General features: G+C 37.2%; 1 protein-coding gene across 6 annotated transcripts in view; it reads left to right on the top strand.

Annotated features, from left to right (window-relative positions):
- Window positions 1-23080, top strand: part of SGCZ (sarcoglycan zeta) — a 494345-nt gene that overhangs the window by 420763 nt on the left and 50502 nt on the right. For all 6 annotated transcript variants that reach the window (XR_010071324.1, XM_063336643.1, XM_063336641.1 and 3 more), the window contains one exon: window positions 21280-21402. Coding sequence is in view for 5 of the 6 variants with exons in the window: in XM_063336643.1 (XP_063192713.1) it covers window positions 21280-21402 (123 nt within the window). In the remaining variant the exon portion in view is untranslated. The remainder of the gene's footprint in view (window positions 1-21279; window positions 21403-23080) is intronic.

Genomic DNA, 23080 nt, shown 5'->3' with positions numbered 1-23080 from the left:
TTAAGAATATTACCAAAAAAAATCAGTACAAAGTAGTGTTCTAGATCTATTAGAAAACTGTATATCTTGACTGGGAATGGGATGAAAAATATGCAAACATATCTATGTAAGATACTGATGTATATATAAATTTGAGGAGACACCCCTTGGACTCGGCATCTTTTCATTTTTTTCACTTTACTTCTGGATTAAGCTGTGTTTTGTCCACTCTTTCTCCTCATGGGCTGAGGATATGCTCACAAATAGCTTTAAATTAAGCTCTACTTGTGATCTAGACTGAGCTTTCATCCTGGCTGGAGACAGTGGCTTCAAGTTGTAAAAAATCTTTGGCAAGCGCCTACACGGTGACACACCATCTGCGCTGATTTCCCTGAATGACCACATCAAATGAGTGTGCAGAGGTAACCAGATACAGATGAGGAAAATTAAGCTAACACCTGTTCTAGCCATATTGTACTTACCCGGTGTGCTTATGGAACGCGGTTCCCTTTCATCTAGTAGCTGTATTATCCAAACCTTCCACTTCAGCTGGTAATTGCTAAAAGGTGAGTTGCCCATGGCAAACATTCACGTTGGCTGAAATAGATATATTTTCATTGCTGACACCATTCCTGTGAAGCGAATCCAGCACTGAAAATGTATGTGAGTGCATGGAGACTGCCCTGCTTAGAGGCATCACACTAGAGGATAGTATTCTAAAAACATGAAGGCCTGAAGAAAACATGTGTTCTTACGTTATCGTCATTAGAGAGAACACCTGTGAGCTCCTTGGTCTGCAGCTGGTGCAGTGTCTAGAGAGTGGAAGTTTGTTAAATTGCAATATTGTATTTACATTATTTCTTACTCTCTATCTTCCTCTTCTTTTTCATAATGGCTGTATGGCCTTTATTCTTTCCTATGTTCATATGAAAATCTGCTTCTTTATTTTTTTAGAAATTTCTCAGACAGTATTGAATGCATATTAAAATATTCTTTATTTTCTTATTTAGTATTTCTTACTTAGTATAGGTATTCATAACTACCAGCAGAAACAGTAGAAGCCTGAACATTCTATTGTTGGAAATCAAAGAAATTAACAGGTACCTAAAACTCAAAATGTATTGTTCCTGCCCTCCCTTCCAATAACTTCTGTTGTGTAAGGTAGAGCAGATAAAGATAAATTCTTGATTTTTCTGTGGGTAAAAGCATGGAAACTTCTGCTGAGAGAAGGGAGGGGGACTTTTGTATACCGGGTTTGCTGACATCAGAAAATATTTTTTCCTGGTAGCTATAAATATGCTCTGGAAAGTCCCTGCCTTCTTCAAACATACTCTTTGTCCCTTCGCTGGTAGTTCGTGCTGAAGCAGCTGTATTCGTGGCTGCAGAGGGAAGGGGATGAAAATAAACAGTGAAGGAAGCATCGAGGAGAAATATTTTTAAGCTACAGAAAAAGTAAATTATTATGCCTTGGGGAAAAAATGATCTAGTTAAAAACTTTAAAATGTTCTTATCTGTTAACTTCTTTAAAAATGTAATAATAATAATAGACTACACATTTATGCACATGACAGCAGCATTCTGAAAAGAAAGAAGGATGCCTGTGCATTCAGGTGGATGATAATGCGCTTCCTGTACATGTGCTACCATTGGCATTTCAGCTCTATTTCACTGGACGTAAGCGATGTTACAAGGCAATAAATCATAGAAATAGGCTGGTCTCTTGTCTTTGAGGTTCAAATCGCTGTCGTTGGTCATGTGAAATTTTAGGACAACTGAAAATATTTTCTGTGCTATTTGGAATGGTGCCATGCAAGACTAAGACAGCCTTAAGAAGAACATGTAATTAAAACTGTTAATGGAAGATAGATTAGTGTAAAGAGGGTGGGGGTGGGGGGAGAAGACTATACGGCCACCCAGGGAGAGGGAAAAGCTCCAGTGGAACTCCTGATAACAAGTGCTCAGTTCTGTGAGTCACTGTGGAAGACAAAATATTTCTGTAAAGTGCATCATTAAGACATCTTGGAGCACATCTTAGTGTAGAAGGAGTGAAGGAAAAGTATATTAAAATAAAGATATCTAAGAATACTGCATGACTCAGCGGTTACGTGTTTCAATAGTATAAAGCCAAATCATGGCTCCAGGTCTTCCAATACCAAGGGTGCATCCATTATTAGAGTACAATGCGTTTATATCGACACTAAAAACTGTAAGGAGAGAAGGTCACAGGTGTAGCAATGCTTTCTGTTGGTTTCTATACCAACTGGGCTAGAAATGTTGTGTGCTTCGGTCTATTTGTGACATATAGTCAGGAAACTGCTAAGTTTGGATCTGGATCTCCAAAAGGACTCCACAACCTTCAGTTTTTAGTCATGCCATTTTATACCAACAGAGCAGATGTAGCACAGGCATAAAGGATATCTACAGAATAAAGATTCTGTGATTCTGTGAAGATGTAAAGATGATCATTCATTGATTTTTGTATCTAAGCTACATAAGGAAAAGTAACATGTCTCTCCCCTCCCAATCCTTACTTAGGAATACCCTTTGCATTAGGCATTCTAATGAATTACCTTGACACGACCTTTTCTCTCTGTTTCGTCAATGTCTGCATAGTTTAAAGACATATGGAAGAAGTTCTACTAATTTTCTGCCCATCTTAGAAATGCACAACAGTTGCTCACCTCAAGCCAGAAGTCTGTTGTCTCCGTGCTGTCGGCACAGATCATACATAGCTCGGCCTGTTTTTGTGGAGGACGTTGGGCTAAAGGGAACAAAGTAAATATGTCTGAAAGGAGACATTTGAAGACCACATATTTACTTACTATACCATCATCTTCAGATCTGATTATTACTTTGCCAATGTTCCAACTTTCTCATTTTTTCATGAGGTTTTTGTTTTGTCTTGGTTGGTTGGTTGGGTTTTTTTTCCTTGCTGCAATAATTGTTTCTGACAGGTATTTCTGCTATTGCTTGACCTTTTTCCATTCATAAAGGTCCCCGGGGATGTCTGAAACCTTTTTAGAATATGATGTACAGATAATGTGCACATCATTTTTGCTAAGCTGTGAGCTCTTTAAGGCAGAATCGTAACTCTCGCAGAGGTCCAGAGCTGTACAAGTGAGAGCTTCAGAGAGCTCCCGAACCTGAAGCTCTACTCATTGAGATCTCTACAGCCATGCAAATTGAGAAAAGTGATTTGAATACCAATGAAAGTTGTGTCACACTTCTGCAAATGCTTTTTGAAAATAGCAGGCAGATGTATAATTTTCAATTACAGCACTGGTAAAGGCTGATAACAATACTAAAAGATATAGCTATTCAAATAACTTGTCAAACTTGATGACGCTTTCCACCCACTTACCACAAAATTTTGGGTTGTATGCATGATATTTTTTATTTTTTTTTCTTAAAAATGCTCTTGCTTACTTGCTGTCTTCCACCAAGAGTACATGGAGTATTGTGTAGAAATTATTGGACATTGGACCACAGGCATGTAACCTTGTGGAAGAGGAAATAGTCCCGTTCGTCATTCTTGACTGTATCACATACGCCAGTCGCCTGTGCCTGTATCTACTGATCCCTTACCAGGTAACACATCCTGCTACCTCTTCACTTCCGAGGTGAGCAAGATAACTCATTACCTAAACGTTGATTGTGATGTTCCCATTGCCAATACCTCAATCCATTTTACTGTAGTTTGGTCTAGACATCAAAGATCTGAAGCAAGAGACATTTCAAGCATTCTTGCTTTTAGGATTACTTGTGGTAGAACTTGTAATAATATGTGCGCGCATGTTGCTCTAAATCTTTGATATCTATTGTCAGACATTTACTTATTTAAGATTATTATGAACTTGAATGAAGTGCCTGTTAAGGCAATGGAAGTAAAAACATGCTTAAGTAACAATTGACTAGAAATGCTTCTGTAGTTTTTAATCTGGTTTGCATACGTAGGAGCTTCAAATGTAAGGTCTTTTCTCCTACGGCTTGCAGGAAGAAGGTAGTTTCCAAGAGGTCATACACATATACCCTTTCCTCACAGTAGGAAAAGGGAACAAAAGGACTCAATTCCTCTTTCTCATCTGTGTGATTGTTCTCATATTGTCAATGGTAGGGTGCTGGTGAGAGAAGGAATGATGTTGTCTGCAGTCCCTCATTAGCTGCTTCTACCCTTCAGCTGGGAAAATCAGGATCAGAACTTACTTGTCAGCAACATGTAAAATAAAGCCTTTCTCCTTTCCTTTACAAGGAGGTTTGCCTACATGTAGTCCCAAACTACGGTGAAATTTGAAAAATCTAAAATACATTAAGCATTCTGCTAGTTTAATTTTCATATTAAAGCAATTGTTCTTGTAACCGCTGCGGTGCGGTGGGATCGTGAATATTGTTAAGACGGCATATCGCAAAGCCAAAGTTAGACAGATAAATTGTCCATTTCTGAGCACTCTCTGAATTTGTATTCCTTAAGTAAATACAGACTGAATCCCCCCCTAAAACTACTGTAATGTGCGGAAATCAGAAACGCAGGCAATTCACTTCGGCCATACCTGGGTGAATTAGTAGTCCAGGTTTTGCAGTGGTGTACAAACAGGAATATTTCATATTGAACTTCAGACTGAATATTTAATAGCTTCAAATCTTCCTTGGGGGATTTTATCGTTAATCAGACTCTTCTCATTGAAGCAAAGGTTTTTAACTTACTAATTCACTCCCTTTTCCTTTTCTAAACCAAGAGAATTTTCAGAGAATCTGTAATTTCTGTGCTAAATTACTGGCATCATTTACATTTTTTCAGATGATTTTGCACCTTGGCGGTGAACCAAGCAGTGGTGAACTCCGGGTCCTGTGACTAGCCCTTGCATTAACTGTACTGAAAAATAATACTTTTTTGTACATGCATTACGTAATTAACTCATGAACGGAATTTTCTGTTGAAAATTACTCTGCTGTCTAATGTTTTCCCTTGTTTTAAGTCGGTTACCAGTCGATTCAGAGAATATTTAAATAAATTACACAACAAAATATTATATATTATGAGTATGTACATTTTGCAGTATGTTTCTTACCAAAGTTTCATAGCCAGCTAAACACTCTTTCCACCTATAGGAATATAAACAGTGTATCAGGATGTGAAAATACAGTTCATCTCCGAGTCTGTGGTACAAATCTGTTGTCAAGTCTTTTAAATGGAGGTTAACGTGAGATAACTTGCCCTTTTTCTAGCACAGGTTAGCTACCTTGTATTTAACTGCAGAGTTAAAGCATCTCTTTCGGCTTCAGGCATCACTGCAGAAGGTAGGACGGAGCAGTGCCTGAGAGGCCATATGGCTTTGTGTCTCCTCCTGGCAAAGCGGGCGAGATGAGCCAAGAGGCAGTCAGAAAGCGAGCCGTGTTGCTCATAACAGTTGAAATGTCCAGCTGGAATCTGAGTCTCATCCCTTCTCGTAATTTACAGTGCAATGTGACGTTGTTGCTGTTTCTGTCTGTCTAATCCCTGGAAAAGTCTTTTTATGAACCATCTGCGCTGTAACAGGTTTTGTAAGAAGAGCTCATATAAAATATATTCAGATATACTCTTAATGACTTTGGCTAAGCTGTCTACTCCCATTAATTAATTACCTTGAAGTGCAGTATTAGGAAAATGTGAAGCTCTGAAAACTGGTCAAAACTTCAACCTCTTTGCCAGCACTTTGATGGGTCTGCCAAAGTAGCCTTTTAAAAATTAACGTGTTATTTATTTGAAATTCCTCCATATTTGGCACTTCAGGGCATGCTCTAGTGGCAGAGATTGTAGGTTTGGGGTTTTTTTGTGTGTGCGTACGGTTGGACTCAACGATCTCAAAGGTCCTTTCCAGCTATGAAGATTCTGTGACTCTGTGATTCTCCTGCAATTCTCTAAGTCATCTTCCAATAATAGAAAGCCTCTTGACTTGTTTGTTTTGATTCATCGTCAAGAGGCGGTAATAGTTAATGCACTAGTAAAAAACAGTTGCCAACAACTCTTCTCTCGTTTTTACTTCTATTTCAATTGTAAATTAATTGCATCACTCTGTGTTAATCCGCATGTGCACATTTGACATTCAGCAGTGAACTTAGTCTCTTGTGACTAGCCCTGGCATTAACTGGATTGAAAAATAATACTTTTTTTATACATCCTTTACAACTCATAAAACTGTTAAATATACCTGGTATCATTAAGCGTTTTGAATCCACTTGTGCTTGGGTAACAAGATCTCTTTGAATGAGAGAGATACTTTAGACAGTACTTCAGATTGCCTTTAATCATTTATGCACATTTTCAGTTTTTAAGCAATATTTCTCATGTCGTTATGATACTCTTGTTATGTGTTATGTGTAGACACAACACTACATTGCTGCTTAATATTTGAAGTACCTTATGGTGGAAAGTACCTCTGGCATCTCCCTTGTGAATTGCCACATGAAACCCGTGCTACGAAAATACAGTAATAAGCTATTTCTTCTGTCACTTATTAGGACCAAGCGGTAATTCTTTCTAGTAGCCATGGCATTGTTTAACCTGCAGCCTTCTTCCTGAATACAAGAGCATATTGTGTCAGCTGATACGTCAAGAATTAAAAATTCCCCCCGGAATAAACACAAATGCAAGCAGCGGTAGAACAATAATTAAATTCTGTGCAGTTTCTGTGTGGTTATTTCAGGGACAAGAGTGCTTGTGCATTGCTGGTTCTAAACAGCTGTAGCAAAGAAGGTCAATGCTGTGTGTATGAGATCCCTTGCTTTAAGTTTTATCATCCTCACTAACGTGTTCTACATAATTTTCTCTGAATCTTAAAAATAATCACTTTTTGTTAAATTATTTAAACGCTACATCAGTACTTCCAGAACTGGGGTCTTGAGAACTCGTCCTTTTATTTCTGCATTCAGTGTATTTTTTTCTTCTTTCCGCCTTCTTCAGGCTCTAAAATTTTTCCCCATTTGAGCGTTGATTCAACTTCTCTTGTTTTCTTTTTCTTTCCCTCAGTCTGAGCTCAGGAAGACTATTTCTACCTAGGACACAAGGTACAGCTCATGTTAGTTCGTATCTGAAGTTGTATTGATTGGATGTGGAGAGCACCTTTTGCTGTCTGTAACTGACAGACAAAAAGAAAAACATACTTTGTACATTTATAACTTGTCTGATACTTCTCTCTGTAATATTTGTAGCATAGAAAAAATACATGCAGGTTATTTTCTCTCTCTTTTTCTAAGTTCATTCATCCTCTGTGTTTGGAAGGAATTTCGAGGGCCAGTAGGTGTTTTTTGATGTGTTTTTCTTTCCATAATCTAGACCTGGTTTGGAAAGGACAAGCACGCGGAGGAAAAGACACCTTTTCAAAGCCAGAATACGCGTTCTTAAGTTTGGACTTTAGAAATTGTCCAAAGCGCATGCAGCTACTGAGCAGCTTGCTTTCTTCTTTTTCTTGTATACACTCACTAGAAATCTTAATTTTTGTTGAGCTACTGTTATAAAATTGGACATTTGGAGTTGGATGTGTAGATGTGGCACTTGGGGAGGTGGTGTGGTGGTGGACCTGGCAGCGTTAGGGTAACAGTTGGACTCAATAGTCTTAAAGGTCTTTTCCAACCTAAATGATTCTGTGATTTCTTCTTTTGCATGTGGAAAAGGTATGAGGCTGCGTCAGAAGTGGTTCAGGTTGGTCTTTTGGAAAAGGTGCTTCACTGAGAGAGTTGTTGGTCACTGGAACATGGTTTCTGAGGGAAGCGGTCACCGCACCAAGCCTGTAAGAGTTCAAGGAGCATCTGGACGATTTAGGTAGTCCTGCAAGGAGCAGGGAGTTGGGCTCGGTGATCCTTATGGGTCCCTTCCAACTCAAGATATATGATTCTATGATTCTTTCCAAGGGGTACAGAAGAAATCCATGGAGGAGAGGAAGAGGGGCAAGTAGCAGGTCTTCCTCAGGCAGCCTGCTGGAAGCCAGGCTTCGAGTGAAGCGTTGGGTCCCATCTGCTGACAGTTGGTGCTGGCAGGAATAACCAGGCACACAGAGGACTGGCCGCGTGCTGGCTTCCCATGGGATAACCTTTGGAAAAGCGGCAACCACAGTCCTCTTTCCTCATATGAGGGCAATAGTTAACGTTCTGTACCCACTGTCACTTTCGAGATGATGGGAAAAGGATGAAAGGGAACACTAAATCAGTGATCTCCAGGCAGTGATGGTGGAGGGGGGAGCAAGAGCGCAGCGGTGACCCTGTGCAGAGGGATGTCCCGTGTGCTAGGAGTGAGCTTCAGCCTGGTGCCTTAGCGTTTCATCCCAGTGCTAACTACAACTCCAGAGCATCTGTAAGGAGACTGGGCATATGCTGAAGAAGAATTTCAGTTATCAATGTCTATTTTGCTAGCGGTACAGCTGCCCTCTGCTTATCTTTCTGCTTTATAGGCTTTTTATTTTACCTCATTCTATTTTAAATGCGAGTCCGGATGTTTCCACTGTTTCTAGAAAGTTGGCACTGAAAACTAGGAAACAGGATGTTCTTTTTCAATTCTCGAATATTTTATCCTCAATATTAAAATACAGTAATCTTTTCCTTTGTACCATACCAGAGGCCGTGGAACTCCGAGCAGTGGTTGGATTTAATTGTAGAAGTAGAGTCTGAGTGGGAAGAGGTCATTAATGGTTTGCACGGTGGTACAAAAGTGTTAGTGTTTAAACATTAATCCATTGCCATCTGTCCTGCTGTTCCTACCCACACACTGTTGGCCAATACAGACAGCATAACTACTATCCAAATGTTCAGGGCAGGGAAAGAGAAGGAAAGAGATCCCAAAAATCAAAGAAATAGATTTTATTTGGAGGTATTTAAGTAGGTTTTGAGGGATACAGCATACAGATCATCAAAAGATGGTTCTAATTCTTTGTCTTTAGCTTTATCAACTGCTAATATTTCAGTTAACTGCAAAAACAGGTGCTGTGCATCCATTGTGACGTTCATAAGGCTGCTGCTGGGTGCTAAGCATTATTAAATTACCTACAGCATCTGGACCTTCAGCAAGTCCCTGACAGGACATTAAGATTTTATTTTTACCCCCTTTTTTTCCCTGGCGTTCAGACAGCTCATTAATATTGGCAAGAATATGTTATTCTAATAGGAGTGGCTTAGGTGAAGGACAAATAAGGGCAAATAAATGAAAAGCCATTTTTTAACTTAATTAAATAAAAACCCCCTTAATTTAAAAAAAAAAAAAAAGAGAACGAGAAGAGCAGTGAGATCTTTCTGATGTTCTCCTTTACTTCAGAGCTACAGAGAACACTTGGAAGAAGAAACTCAATAGCATCCTGCTGCTGTTAAAGATGTTGAAGTGACAGCAAAGAGATTTATCAAAAATGTGGATTAAGTAGTAATTTGATTTTAGACCTAGAGTATTTATTTGGCTAAGTTATCTTTAAAAGTCTGGGTTCTATCAGTTCTATCAGAACTGAGCCAGCTATAGGAAGTTAGCCTGTTTCTATATGTGAAAGAGATTTTTGCAAGTGCATAGTCAGGCTTGGAAACATTTGTCTGTTTCTCCATGAAATTATTTGTCAATGCAAGATCATGAACCTCTTAGATCACAAGTTCTAGTTCATATCTATTAGATGACTGGTATTAAAAAATAAACAAACCCCCTTCTGTTTTCTAGAATTTGCTCTCACGCGTCTGTCAGCTCTCAGAAATTGCATCTCGGTGTTATGTTGCAATTATTATAGGTTTTAAAAACACTAGTGTCGAAGTTTACCTTCTAATTATTGCACGGCTTTGTCTCAGTCCTATAAAAATATGCAGTTCCGAAACCAACTTTAATGTATAACACTGAAACTTTAATAGCTCACTGAAAAATACCCGTTAATATCCATGACTAGAACTTAGCTGGTTTGTTGTGCTTATTGATCAAGACAATTATGTTTATTTGCCTTTTAATTATTTTGCCTCCATTCAGAACAGTTTCAAATTCCATACTATGCCAATACTAGAGATTTTTAATTGTGCCGTTTGTAGTTGGGCAGAGCTGTCTTGATGTAATTTGTCTCAGGCGTGTACAGGACATTTAAAGGTATATTTAATATGGATTTTTAAAATTTCCGTAATACATAAATGCGTCTCTGAAAATACCTTCTTTTTCCTTAGGTTATTCTTAGGGTGATAAATATTGCAGTTGCAGCTGAATTATGAACAGATGACACTGAATTAATGATTAGCTGAATATTTTAAAATTTTTACTAGATCTCCTCCTGCGAAGAAAAGCATTCCATAAATCTGAAATTAATTAGTCACTGGGAATAGTTATCACCCACTGAATCACTAACATCAGTTATAGATCAAAATAATACAGAGTGAGCATTTTCTCCAAATCAAAATTAAGGACTACATTGCCCTTAAAATAAGTTATTCCAACATTAGAGTACCAAAACTTAATGACTTTCCTTTTGCGATGTTTTGGACAGATGTTTTGTTTGGAAAAGCTGTTTTGTTGCTCTTCTGTCCCATGTATTAACAAGGCACGGGGACTCTTTACCACCTTGAAGTTGTCAGACACTAGAAGTTTCCTACGCATTTCATGTGTGGAATGGAGAAGGTGGTTTTCTATCATGGAAAAGGCTGACAGGATGGTTCTGACACTCACCTGTCTTTTAAGAAGGAACGGGAAATTTCTAATCTTCTCTCTAGTTTGGTAGGTCTTCGTTTACTGAGTTTGGGTTCGGGTTTTTTTTGGTGGGTTTTGTGGTTGTTTATTTATTTATTTATTTTAATTTCTTTTCTCTGTGGAACTTATATATGAAGCCAGATGCTGATTTACTGCAGCTATTTGAGCGATTCTAATTGGCTTGCCGTAATGCCAAAGCAAAAGCTTTCAGCAAGTCCAGACAAAAATTCCACCTGTGCTGCAGGTCTTGCCTCTGAATTTATACATCCATCTGCATCTAGGTTAGATTTCTTTCCAGCTACAAAATTATATGTTCCTTTGAGGACACTTCAGATTTCCCCATGGTACTAAACTTATTCTGTTACCGTAAGATCCTACTCCCAGCTGTATCAATGTAGTCTTTTCAAGGGGTGTATTTGAAAGGCAGACAATCTGGGAATGATTCAAATCGCCAATATAGATGCAGAATTTAAGTGTCAGCAGGGTAGGAATCTGAGCTAGATGTCTTCGTCTGTGAATTGAATTGCATCTTCTGTGTTACAAATCAACAATGAACTCCACTGAGAACCTTAATCAGAAGAGACACCTCCAGAAGCTAAAAGCCCAAATCTCCTTTTATCCTGTTTCAGCAGCTTTCCTGGCCCTTGTCCCACTGTCAAGGGCAAGGAGACAAGTAATTTCCTAAATGGATAATACCAAAATCCGGAGAGCTAGGCTAAGCCATCATCATCTTGTGCTATCATCATAGCGGATGCTAGTTGTCTGGAAATCTGCAAATGCAATTCACTGATCTACCAAATAGCAGAAGGGTTTTAAATTATCATTTTCTAGTCATCAGGCTATAATTTTCTACTCTTGTTTTACTAGCCAGTAGCACCCAGTGGTATCCTTTTTGTAGATGAATCCTGTGTATCTTTTAATATTTTGTACGTTCTTGCATTAAACCTTTCTCAGAGAAAGCGTGATTATATGTAATGCTAACACCTTTCCCGTAGAAAACTTCAGTGTATTTGTACTCTATAGCTAAAGCAGATAATCTGAGAAACAGTCACTTCAGAAACAATAGATTTTCTATTCCTCCTTATGTTATAGCTGTCAGTGTTGAATTCTTTTTGTAAAAATGTAAAATACTTTTTTTTTTTTTTAACATTCCTTTTCCAAGAAAGCTTCGAATACTCTGGTAGCTCATATTCTTTGTTTCAGTCGTCTTCTCTCAAAATCTGATTAATTCAGTTATTTATCTCAAAAAGTTTAATTTGCATTTGGAAAGATTTTAAGGATCTAATTACTAAGGATTAATATTATACAATATTTTCTACTCACAACAGGTTATATTTGAAGTCCATGGAAAACTGCCAAAAGCATCTGGAAAAACAACTTGCATCTTTTTAATAAAATCTAGGGGGAGGAAAAAAAAAAAAAAAGGAAGATTGAAAACTAACCCCTGTATTACTAAGTGTATACAGAGAATACAAGTGAAAATATTTTAAGTTAGCTTTTAATTTATATTAATAAACTGCCAAAAATGTTCAAATGCTCTACAGAGTAGAAACAAATTTCAGAATGACTGTGTCTAAAGAGAATATCACCAGTAAGAGAGGTAAAACTGAAATGCATTCCTTTTTAAATCTTCACAAAGCGAGATATATAACAGTTATTGGAAAAGGTCAGAGGGTAAAATCAGGAAGAGAAAAGTTAAAGAACGGTTAGGTGATACGAATGTATTTCACTTAATTCAATTTCAGTTCCAATACAGTTTACCTCAGAATGATAAAGCGGGCAGCAGAAAGGTACTTGCACTATGAGCAATTATTTTAGAGACTACGCAGATAAGAGATAAGGTCTCAAAGGCCGCAAACACGTCAAATAGCAGATCTGTTTTTAAGAAAAGAAAAAAACAAGGTTGTATTTACAGGTAAGTGATTTTCAGTAGAATTTCTGCGAAACTTTAGAACATTCAATAAAAAAGTCAGACTCAAAGTCTGACCTAAAGGAAGTAAATAATGGTAAATAGAAACAGTTTTTAGAGAGGAATGAATGACCTTATGATCCGCAAGACCTTACGTTGCCCAAGGAGAAATGCAGCGTTCCTGTTTTGTCTTTTTGTCTTTGAGTTTCATCTATGTGATGAAGAAATTTCCTACTCCCCTTACTGTCTTGTGCCTGCTCTTGCTATTTGATTTGAACGTGCTGTTTGTTAAGCACAGCTTGTAGCCAGGTATCTCATACTATGTATCGGTCTGTCTTTTTTTAATTCTCATTTCTTCTCAGGGGAATACACTGTAAATAATATACTTCAGTGCCTTAGTAGGCCGCTTTGGATTTCCGTAAAAGTTGTGGTGGCCAAACAACGTAACAGTAACCTTATAGCCTAACTCAGCTAACAAAGACAATGGAAACTGAAATGTGACGCACAGACAGCTTTGGTAAGCCTCAGCTTCCGAAAGCTTTGTAAATTATTTCGGTTGTTAAATCAATCGCATCACAGAAAGCAAAACATTCCAAGGTTGAGGATAATGCTGAAAACTTGGAAAATTCTCTTAGGATTTAGTGCTATTCAGGTTGCATTCATCATGAGGAGGAAAAACTGATGAACTTGCTATTCCCACTCACACTTTGGAGTACTCCAAAATACATTAGAGTTATAATTAATTCATTTCAATGAGCTGGACGTTTGAGCTTGTGAAAGCTAAGTTGATAAAGGCAGCCACGAGAAGAATTTGACATAGCATGGATATTTACTGGTGTCATAAAGAAAGATTCTTGGACAATAGAGGAAAGATACATCCGTAGGAAAGATAATGCAATAAGGATGGTAGTAAAAAAGTAATATATATTTATTTATAATTTAATATCTTTATTATTGACTTCATACTGAAATATATTTCATTTAACAATTAAATTAAAAATTAGCCATTTCTATGGGTTTTTATTTATTTAAAGTACATTTATATTATATATATTATTTATATATGTTTCTAATATATGTATAGTATCATGAGAAAAACCAGTCAGTCAGGAAACTCCTTATACTTGCCACAAGCCTCAATTCAACTATCTAGCTCATGTTTTGAATAAACTAAACTTAATAAAATTATAAATAGAGGAGAACATACAGTCTGAAGTCTTACACACACTATAGGGTGCCTAACGTATTTTCCTTTGGCTTGTTTAGCTTTCTTATTTAAGGACCCGTATAAGTGATTAAGATACTGTAAAGTTACCGCCTGTCAGTTGAGCCACAGGAGCAGACGATGCACGTGCCCTTAGCCATTACTGAAGCAAAATAAATGTGTTGATTTAAAGCTCAACCACCCTTCAAGAAGCAGATTTTACTTTCACTCATCCGCGTGTATTGCTCATAGCTGGTGAAACCTATGGACAGCTGTAGCAGATCAGACCAAAGGCCTGCAGACCAAAGGCCATGCAATTTCTCAAAGTCTCCAGTAGAAAATACCACATGAAAGGGGTAGTAGGAGGAAAAGCACAGGTTGGCACTTGTGCAGGTGTGGCCCCGTTTAGAAGTAGCATGGAGAGTGCTTTCTGCTGCAGCTTTTATACAACATTCATATACATTTTCATACCTGGGGTTCCACCATCAAGATGCACCGGGAAGGCAGACTGAGGGAAGGATGTATTCTATCCATTGCAGTGGCGACGGGCAATATTTTATGTGTGTCTTGTCATGAAGTTCCTAGAAATAAAATCTGCCCGGTAGGGCAGAATTTTCCTTTGAGCTTCCATTTGACCAAGTCCTAAGCCTGTAATATCACTAGTCTTTTACAGATAGCGGTGGGTCTGTAGATCATGGAGAAGGAAGAACCATGCTACCACCATACCTGTTGTCTGATCCAGATGACGTTACTTCATTTTCTTTGTTCATATGTATTTATATAAATGTGTGGCTTGTCCCCATGGTGATAAATTGTGTTGACAGCTGGTATTATTCGCTGTAGTTTGATGCTAAAAAATATAACAAGGATGTGCATTGCTGCTTCTGGCCTAGCACTCGCTCCACTTTCCCTTGTCTGAGTAGGTAATCATTCGGACCAGGAAACTTCAAAGGTCAACCTCTCCTAAAAGCAGGCGCCTTCTGACACCTCCATATCATGGCCATCAACTATTGACAAGACTCAGCTAGGGTTTTTTTTTTTAACTGTCACTTTCACCCTTTTTTGATGTAAAGAAGGTGGTCCCTTCCTTTTCTCAGCAAACAGAACACAGAACGTGTTCTGATTGCCGTGAATGTTTGCTTGTGTGGATGTCTTCAGCCCTCAGCTGAAAGCTCTCCTTATTCAAATTCCTCAATGCTTCTCTTCAGCTGGTATGAGTCCTTCATTTGCATTATTGCAATTGCATTCACTGAAAAATTTCTGAGATCTCTGGTGGTCAAAATAATATAGTATTTTACATTCCTATGAATATTAACAAAATTTTATCTAGGTGTGTATTTCAACAATATTGATTTTAGACCCGACTGGGGGTTGAACCTTTATTAAAAATGCCTTATCTCTTTTATCTCCAATCTCAGAAGTATCAACACATTGTCGTAAAACTAACTTTCTTTGTCATCCCAAAATACCCTGCATTTAATAAATGTTTGAATAAGCCATTTTTCATTGAAGAATCAGAAGACAGTCCGTTGAATTTCATTATGTTTTGCATTTACAAAGATCAAAGGTTTGTGGTCATTCCCTTTGAATTCTAGTCCCTATATTTAATTTGGAGTGGGTGGTTTCTTACCCATTTCTATGTCTGAATTTGTTGTCTGCCAGGTGGCTGAAAAATAATAAAAGTAATACAAGGCATCATTGACTTTAAAAAGCAAAATGTTGAAAGCGTGCATTCTTCACTGTTGTAATTATGGTTTTACTTAATAACTAAGTCAAGCTAGACACTGTACAAATTCAAAATAGACACAGTTCCTTCTTGAAATGTAATCGCTATTAGTGTTTCATCTGGGTTGCAGCATTATAATTCTCTGTATCCGTATTTTACGTACTGCCCAACATTTTCGTGTAACGCACCTTCACTGCAGCTAAAATTAATGATTTTATGCTTTGCACCATGTTTAGCGCAGCTGGTTTAATGATAGCTTTGATTATACAACTGCTGTGCAACAAGCATCTGTTATAAACCATCATTATATACCATGTATGGGGGAATGTGAAATGTACGCGTTTCATCTATATACTTTAAATGAATGGAATTTCGCAGAAACCTAATAATTTAATTCATTATTAATTACAAGTAAATAGTTTTCCTGGATACAAGCTGAAAAGAGAGTTTGCCTTGGACTTGCCTTGATCCTGCTTAAAGCTATTAAGAAGCTGACTGCATCTCTAGTATGAAGTAGGTTGGTGGTATAGTATGAAGTAGCACAGCTAGAAAGCTTTTCAGGTAGCCAAGTGTTTTTTAGAAATTACCTTTACAAACGGAATTTGGAAGATCGATTTTCTTGCATGTTTCTCTGGACTGAAGCAGCGTCATTGGTTGATAATAAGCATAGTGGATAGTGTGATTTCTCTACATGTTTGAGCTAAAAATTTCAAAAGATTTCCTTTCTTCATGCGTGATATTCTAAGAGATAATTCTCATCATTTTTTTTCATAGCACTATTAAAGATTCAGACGTTTTGTGAGACGTGTATGTTTGTAGAGTGGTTTCGGAACACAGCGTTTTGCGTTACAGCTAAGAAGATAATACACTAATACATTGCACATGCAACTGCTTACTCTTATTTCAACTGGGAAATGAAATTGTAATGAAACAGAATTCCATTTTGATGGCATTGATTACTCTGTAGGCAGTTTAACTTTTCAAAGCCATTTTCATAACGTTCACATCTGGTTCTACGTCAAACAGACAAACTTAACACGTATTATGTTTTGTTAGTAAGCTCTCAAGTGGCTTGAATACACTGACCGCTGTTTCATCAATGAGTGAGTGATAAGTGATGCACCGTGAAGCCCTGAGTGCAACAGTAGTAAAGCCCGTTTCTTTCAACATAAAAAAGTAGAGTTATGTCCTGTAATGATGTTTTGGACTAGAGGAATTCTAGGTGTGCTTTTATGCAATGTGATGCTGAAGAAGCACAAATGCAACTAAAATATGTGCATTTCCGTGTTGAAGCTACATATTGTTGTGCTGTAAGTTGTTCTTCATGATAAGCTATATTATCCTGAATACATCACAGGTTTTAAAAGGCAGTTTTTGAAACACGGGCTGTCACTTGCAGTGATATATAATGAGTAAGAATTTGGCAGGTCTTTTTTCTCTTTGATTTCTCTCACGTTCTCTGTTAATTCCTTTTCTTTAGAGAACTAACAACTTTCATGTGTGTAAATTAGCAGCATCACGGTACTTATAATGCCACTTACTTTTAGGCAGCTAAGCAATCATCAGCTTTTAAATAAAGACAAAACGAGTTAGTATTAAATTATTTGTGACTATCCTTTGGTTTCCTGATTCGTAAGTATGGTTGCAGGACAGTGACAGGTCTAACCTCCCATCCTTTTCCAGCTGTGCTCTCCTGTCCCCGCGGGATGCTGCTGCTGTTGTCAGGCAGGCAGCACGCTGCGGTGGACTCCTTGCTTTGCAGAAGATCACGGCTGAAAAGTAAATCTCCTGGGCCATGACAATAAACATTGGTTGTCTTGTATTAATTTTTTTCTAATCAGTTGAGTGGAGCTTTTTGTTTTTCTTTGTTATGTTCTCATTACCTGTCTCCATAAATGAGCATCGTATTTTTACAAACAGCCCTCCAGGCAATGCTTCACGTAAAGCAGAATGTACTCGGTCTTCCCGGGTTTATTACCCGTTATAGCACAAACATCCTGACTGACCTTTAGCTAGATGTTGTAGGAGGGACTTTCAGCTTTTTGTCCTCAGGTTTTTTTCCCCCCAAACTTGTCTCTGAAGTACGCTCTCTGCCTGTCGAAGCGAGACTCAAGGGCCCTCCCTCCTCCTCCTCCTCACTGCAGTTTCCATCCAAAGGCAAGGCAAGCGCCCAGGCAGGGTGCCCGGCAGCCACACCAGTCCAGGTGATGCCACACCAGTCCGGCACGTGCAGGGGGACCAGATACTGAGTGCCATGAATGTAGTTAGCGGGAGGAACTGTCTGCATTTTAGGGACTGGTGGTACCCTTATGTCTTGTACAACATCTTTTCCTTCTGCAAAATGGGGGAGATAAGAATACCTTGCTTCGTATACAGTGGTGGTTAAAGACTTTAAAGCACATTACCTTGATTATTGTGGTAGCCTATCAAGTGCTATGCTTGATAATATGTTCGGGTATGCAAGAGTTTCACAGAGAACATGCTGGTAGTTGTTAAGCAACCTGAAACCATGACCTTCTTGTTTTAAAACGCAGTTCGTATTTCTTGTTTACTGAAATTTACAACAGAATTCTCACCTATGCTTTCTCATAATGATTCCAAATCCAGCTCTCGTGAAGTGTAGTTCATTCTATTCTAAGACCTGTCTTAGAATGGAATGAAATTTACAGAATGATTCAAAACTAGATGTGTGCAGAAAAACAAATATACAATTCCAGAAGGGCTTGGAGATTGTGAGATTTTTGAAATCAAACTTGTGACTAAACCAGGAAAAACGATTGCTTCCAATTTTTCCTCAAAGGAATATATTTTAGGTCAATTTTAATACTGCTTTCGTGAATTTTACATTAAATTAATGCCTTCTAATTGCATATCTTTTAAATATTTCACAATGAAGAACAAACCTCTCCAAGCCAAAAGCAAACAACTATTCCAAAAGTGTATCAAAATAGAATGTTTTGATTGTGTCAGAATTTTTTCCAATTCTGAAAAAAATTTCAACAGAAGCAGTAAGAAAATACATATCAATGAATAAAAGCTAGACATTGTAAAAGGCTTGTGTAAAATTTAAGTGGTTTCTCTGTTTACCATGGTAAGGCTATTTGATTTTTAGCCTTTCAGTGTACGATTTTATTAGGGCGACCTAAGCAACTTAGTAACAGGCCTGGGTTGGTTTTCTTCCTCCAGAGAACACAGGGGCAAAATATCAATGGCACGCAGAGAGGGCACAGTTGTACTTCCATCTATAATGAAATGGCTAAACAGCAGCATGCATTCTTATTTCAAATATGAAGCTACCACTTATTTTGTCATCAATAATTTCAGCAACAACTTCGATGTAGTCTCAAGACATCTTCCTTCAGACCACAGGGTTTCGGGAAGTAGTTGTATTCAAGAAGAAAACATGGATCCTTTTAACCTCGAGAGGTCTTCCTATTCTGAACCTTGAGGAGCATCCTAAAATAAGCATTGTTGTGCAGTGCTGTCTGAAGAGGATTACACCTTGGTTTTACTACTGTGAGCAGTGTTTGCTCATGATTATCATATATCATTTTGAGCATTGAATCGTAGCTGTGCGTAAATTATCAGTGGATCATATAATCTTCAAAAGTCCTCAATAAATAATAATCAATAATTTCTGCAAGTATTTTAAACCAGTCCACAATTTATTATATTTTTTCCCTCTTTTAAATGAACGAAATAGTAATGTCATCTGGTTTATTACAGTTCTTACAGTAATCTGAGTTTATGCAGTCATCCCATTTTCATACAGTAATTGAATATAGTCAAGAACAGTATGATCTATTTTGCAATGGAATTGTTTTGCAAAACAACATATAAGCTTAACATATTTGCAAACTAAGAACTAAAATTGAAAAAAATGATAAATTGACCTAATTTCTTCTTGTGTTTCTGCCACTGGACAGATACACAACAGTCTGTTGAACTCACCAGAGGCCTGATAACGCCTAGATCTCACTGGGTGTCATAAAATAAGCATTCATATAACAAATAAATATAAATATGTATTTAACAGCTTTTTAAGAAGACATCTCAACTTGTGACGGTGCAGAAGGAAGGAGTATCCCTCCCAACAGTATTGCTAGCACGCATGGCTAGCTAAATGCTAGCATTATAAACAAATAATTAAGATGTGCCTTGGGACAACGCTGTCAGGGAATCCACCACTGACCTTTGGGAAGTATTTAAGAGTAATGGCTGAATTCAGTAAGACAGCTGTGTGTGAATGTATGTTGTGATTACACTTAACCTGATGGACACTTAGACTTTGTCATACCTTTTGTTAGTGAGCATCCGGAAAGGTCTGTGAGATATAGCCCTTATCCCTTGGCTAACATTAGGTTATCCAAAATCTCTTCCTGTCCGTCTTTACAAAAATGTGGTATTTTCTCAAAACAAAGCCAACAACCTGATTATAACATTTAAAATAAAGTTCAATTGTACAGAGAGAGGGAGAAAGTACCATTTGACACTTTTACAAAAGAATAAACATGTCTAACTTCAAGAAAACGGGGCATCACACGTATTCTTATAATTCCTTTTATCTTATAATTTTCTTTTTACTTTCATTAATTAAAAGCAACCAGAAATTTTTCACCTTACAAATGTAAGTTGATCTGAAAGTAAGAGGAATTGTTTTATTGATTTTATAGCTGATTCTGCAAATCAAGGGTTGCTATGGCAATTCCTCGTCCAAAATTAATTATCACAGCTTTTATATTTCTCATTATGTAATTGGTAATGTGCATTTGCATATTAAAATGAAAACTTCCACATTATGGAAGCAGGCATTTTTACAAACCTATAAGCCAGATCGATAAGCTGAAATGACATACATGTATTCCTTTGTCCATAATGTCTTCCCCATAATTTTTACCCATACAGATTGATGTGTCATTCCAGATGTACATTAGAAATCTAATTAGGGATCAATGAAAAAATTGTCATATATCTTGTCATTCGTCTTACAGCTGGTTGCATTATAGGCGTTCATTGCTTTGCAACACCATTTTCAGAAGTAAAGTTTTGCTGTCACTGATTTAATAAAATAAATTTTCAGAAACAACTTAGCAGACAAAACACTGAAGACGACCTGTAAATTGAAGAGCATAGTAAATTTAACGAGAGTTTTGATGTCTGCAAACTTTTTTTTTATTGCACTGTTAATGCAATTCCATAGGTCTGTTTGATTTCAGAATTATTTTAGGCTTTTGGAGCTTGGAGACACCGGGAGTTTTGTTTCATAGAATATGATCTAAATCATGATATCTCAGTTTATCTTTTTTGTTTGGTTTTTTTTTGCTTTTTAATTTTTTTATTTCGCTTTTCAGGTTTGTAGTAGCACTGAATGAAAAATACCTGTTTCTGCTGTGTTGATTTCTTGGTCTTTATGGAATAAGCTCATGTTATCTTTTTTTTCCATTGGCAAGAAACTCCAATTTCAACTGAGCAAACCCCAGAAAGTTCTGTCTGAATTGGCATTTCAAAATCTCAGGGTTTAAGTACATTCTAAATGCTTGTGTTGACTTCCACAGATGACACTGAAATAGGTATTTTTCATCGTTATTTTCAATTCTATCCTGATGTGCAATAGTTAAATAGTCTGTAAATTCATTTAACAATATTCTGTAATATAAATTTCCTACTAGCCTTACAAAAGTCAACTATTTTATAAAAGCCTCATGTACTCTATGTGTTTTCGGTGTTCCATGTAAGCTGGTGATTACATCTATTCTTGCAAAATATCTTAGTTGAAACATTCACTTCCTTGATTTCAGGAGCTGATGCTGTAGAGGCCCAGTGTAAGAGATTTGAAGTGAGGGCAAGTGAAGGTGGAAAAGTGTTGTTTTCTGCGGATGAAGATGAGATTGTCATTGGAGCCGACAGACTGAGAGTCACAGGTATGGTGATCATAAGGTTTCTAAATGGCTGTAAACTTTCTTTTTTCCTTTTTAATAGCCTTAGTCATAATTAGTCTATCAGCCTTCTAAAAAATTTTCATCCACGGGAAAGGAAAACATCTTCGCGTCATCAGGGACTGCTTGATCAACCAAAAGATATCATGTAATCTAAAAATGATTCATCTAAAGGTAGATTTTAATTTAAGCTCTGCAGGACCTACTATGTTAAAAATCACCCTTACCACAGTTATTTGACTTTCATATGTTACTGTTAGTAAAGCGTTTTTTTGTTGTTTCTATGCCATTTGTTTAGATAATGCCCCTTCACAATGGAAAAAACTATTGTTATATACCTTTGTTTTTTCCGTATACAAAGTGTGAAGTCTCACTTCCATGTGAATTAAGAGTATATACAGTGCTGCACTTTAGGAGGCTCAGCTGAAGTGTAGTAAGTAGAAACTTAGTCTTGACTTGAACATTTGTTCAATAGAAGAAGAAAAATAATTCTCATTGGTATTTTACTGTCATTGTTATATATATACATATATATATATTTATTAGTAACTCATTTGATATTAGAAAACCGTCAGCTCATGAAAAAAATAATCAGTTACGTAGGTTTGTTTTAGATAAATGCTTTAACTGTGACTGCTTAATAAAATCTCATCTGGACTTGGGCTGGACTTGAGCTACCCACTCATAATCTAAAATAAGATACAAAACTTGAGTTGCTTCACCAGCCAGGGGTGGTTAGCTTTAGGTTAGTCTACATCTCCGGATGCCTGAGTTACAGAGTTTGAAATCAACCTACTATTTTGAAAGTTCAATTGCGTAGAAAGTATAAGAAGGTTCTGGTTTATGATGATTATGATAAGATATCCCCTTCTGGTCTTTAAAACTAAGAAATGCATTACTAGCAACTTTAAGCCTTTAAAAAAAATAATTAGGTAGTTCTACTTCCATGTAATGCCAGATATAGCATTAAAATAGATCCAGGAAGTCCAGGGTCAAGCTATGACTGAACTTTCTTCATGAGCCTCAAGACTGTTGCTTCCATTGCTTCCAAGTATATGGGGGATAACTTTTCTTCCTCTTTCATTCCTATCTGACCTTGTCTGTCTTCTCTAGCCAAAAAAAAAAAAAAAAAAAAAAAGGGCTTTTACAAGCGGGCAGTTTAGTGGTGTTGCAGTATCCAATACAATACACTAAATTGTATTGGTTTTCCAAATTTGGAGTTAGGAGAGGGAGACATTAGTGTTTTTTTGAGTCAGCAGGGGTCTTCATAGATAGCAGTCGTACATGAATTATGAATTTTACCATAGTAAAACCCAAGACAGTAACTGGGCTAACACAAGAAAGAAAAAGAGAATTGTACTGACTCCTGCTAGAATTCAAACTTGATGAGAATATTAAATACTGAGAAAGTTAATCTTAAATATACAATTGACACAGGAGATTTCAAAGCATCTGTCATAAGTTAAAACATAAAACATCTCAGAAATGGCACTGAGGATTAGATTTCCTGCCATTAAGAAATGTAGTCATAAGTTGTAGATGTCATGGCAATTTTTTTTTATCAGACTTCAAAAGCAAAGCACTGCTCAACTGTCTTTAACTTCAAAGTGGTTGAGTTCCCACAGCACCTGTTGGCATCAGTGGTAGAGAATGCAGAACAACT

The sequence above is a fragment of the Chroicocephalus ridibundus genome, chromosome 5 (assembly GCF_963924245.1).
Source record: "Chroicocephalus ridibundus chromosome 5, bChrRid1.1, whole genome shotgun sequence".
Classification (NCBI taxonomy): Eukaryota; Metazoa; Chordata; class Aves; order Charadriiformes; family Laridae; genus Chroicocephalus; species Chroicocephalus ridibundus.
Note: the sequence above shows the minus strand (reverse complement) of the source record. Positions and strands in the feature narration are given on the sequence as shown.